General features: G+C 68.5%; 1 protein-coding gene across 1 annotated transcript; it reads right to left on the reverse strand.

Annotated features, from left to right (window-relative positions):
- Positions 1-764: 764 nt before the first annotated feature.
- Positions 765-1,705, reverse strand: PTF1A (pancreas associated transcription factor 1a). Its single transcript, XM_074573423.1, has 2 exons — positions 1,081-1,705; positions 765-967 (listed from the first exon to the last, which is right to left on the reverse strand). Exons 1-2 carry the CDS (start codon positions 1,703-1,705, stop codon positions 765-767), a joined length of 828 nt encoding a protein of 275 aa, XP_074429524.1.
- Between the last annotated feature and the right edge of the window lie 699 nt (positions 1,706-2,404).

Consider the following 2,404-nt stretch of genomic DNA (forward strand, 5'->3'; position numbering starts at 1 on the left):
CCGAGGGGGGACAAGGCAGCGCGGGGTGGGGGGGTACACACACACGACACCCTCTCAAGGTTGGTGTTTTGGGACTCGGGTCTTTCAGCTGGAAACCACAAGCAGAGCAGAGGCACTGAAAGGAGGGGACCTCCTAGAGATAGACAAAGACATCAGTTGGAAGCACTTCAGGAGAGGACGTCAAAAGGGGTGGAGAGAAGGAGAAAGTGTCCCTCCGTCCCCCCCCGGCTGTATAAGAGCAGCCCGAGCCGGCGATGGGGCAGAGCGAGGTCGGTCCCGGGCGGACGGTGGCGGCTGGGGCGGGCTCCAGCCCCGCGGGGCCCGGGGCTCCCCCCGCCCGCCCGGGGACCGGCCCCGGCGTTTGCTACAGGGCTGCCGCGGGATGCGGTGGGGCTCTGGGCTGACGCTTCCCACAAACACACTGCTCCGCAAAGTACAGTCCGGGTTTATTATTAACAAACACAGGAAGAGTCCACGTGCGGTAATAAATTATTTTCACAGGTTCTGGCATTATTTTTTTTTTTCCCCCCAAAGAAAGGTGCTGGTGGAATAAACCTATTGCATCTCTTAAAAAAATCAGGATAAATTATATAAATTATACATTCAAAACAGACGATTCTACCTCATTATCACTACTCCGTAATAAATAGATAAATAAAGTTGATTGCCCTTAGAGTCTGAATCTTAAATTACATTTACAATATAGGTCTCTACATACAGCATGTACAGGGCGGGGCGGGGGCGCGGGCCACCCGCGCGGCGCCTCACGCCACGAAGTCGAAGGGGGGCTCGTTCTCGATGTCGTTGAGGGAGGGTTTGTTGTTCACCTTCCGCGGGTCCTCGGGGGTCCACACTTTGGCTGTCCGGATGATGTTTTGTTCCTTGAGTTGCTTTTCATCAGTCCACGACAGCGAGTGACCGGCCAGAGGGGGGAGTCCGTAGTCGGGGTCGCTCGGGGAGGGAGATCCTAGGGGACAGGGAGAAAGGCAGAGGGGTTACTGCTGGGGCCGGCATTCCTGCGGAGCCGGGACGGGACGGGACGGGACGGGCCGTACCGGGACGGGGCGGGCCGCCACTTACTTGTGCCGCGGTGGCAGATGATGATTTTCTTGGGCTGGCTGGGGCTCTCGCTGCTGGCGCTGCGCAGCGGCAGGTCGGACTGCACCAGCTCGCTGAGGAAGTTGATGTAGCCGATGGCCAGACGCAGCGTGTCCACCTTGGAGAGACGCTTCTCGTAGGGCAGGGTGGGGATGTGCGAGCGCAGTCCCTCGAAGGCATCGTTGATGGACTGCATCCGCCGCCGCTCCCGCACGTTGGCGGCCTGACGGAGCTGCTGCAGCTCCGCCTCGGAGCGCACCCGCCTCCGCCGCTTGGCCGAGCCCAGCGCCTGCAGCCTCCCCCCCGGGGACAGCAGCGCCGCGCCCGCCGCCCCGCAGCACTCGTAGGCGAAGCCGGGCGAGGCGGGCGAGGGCGGGAAGGTGGCGGCCGGCGCCGGGCAGCGGTAGCCGCCCTCGGGGTCGCCGCCGTCGCGGTAGTACTCCTGCAGCTGCCGGCTGAGGAAATCCACCTCCGGCTCCAGCAGCCCGTCGACGGCCAGCGCCTCCCGCGGGGGCGGCTCGGGGAAGAAGTCCTCCTCGTCGAAGTAGGGGGGCGAGGAGAAGGAGTCCAGCCCCCCGGGAAAGTGCTCCAGCAGCACCGTCTCCATGCTGCGCCCGGCCCCGGCGGGGACGGGACGGGACGGGGCGGGACGGGACGGGACGGGGCAGGGGGGGGCAGCCCCGCCGGGACGCGCCTCCAGCCGCTCCCGCCGGCCCGCTCGCCCAGCCGCCCCGGCGGCGGCGGGCCCCCCGCCCCTGCCCTGCCCTCCCCGCCCCTGGGTGGCCGGGAGGCCGGGCCGGTGCCGCCGCCGCTCTCCGGGGAGGAGGCCGGAGCCGGCTGGCGCGGCGGGCCGGCACGCGAGGAGTCTTATAACGACATCCCCGGGCGCGTGCCGCTGACCGCCGCCGCCAGCCAATCAGCGCGAGCCGGGGGGGGGGGACGGGGACAACACACCCCGTCCCCCCCGTCGGGGGGACACGGCGGCGCTACCGCCGGCCGAGGGGCGGGGACCGCGGCGGGGATGGGGGGGGATCGGGGGGGAGCGGGCGGGCCCCACCGGTACCCCCCGCCCGGCCCCGCCCGGCCCCGCCAGGCCCCCGGGTCCGCTCAGACCGCCGCTCCCCGCACGTCGGGCGAGCAGCCGCCGCCGCCCGCCCCGGCACCTCTCCCCGCGAGCCGCTGGCCGGGACGCGCGCGTTGGCAGCCACCGGGCACCCAGCCACCGGGCACCAGGAGGGGATACACACGGACACACACACCGCGCATCTTCCCCCCAGCACTTTTCTCGGTCCCCCGAGCCCGCCAG

This window comes from Larus michahellis, chromosome 2, assembly GCF_964199755.1.
Source record: "Larus michahellis chromosome 2, bLarMic1.1, whole genome shotgun sequence".
Taxonomy (NCBI): domain Eukaryota; kingdom Metazoa; phylum Chordata; class Aves; order Charadriiformes; family Laridae; genus Larus; species Larus michahellis.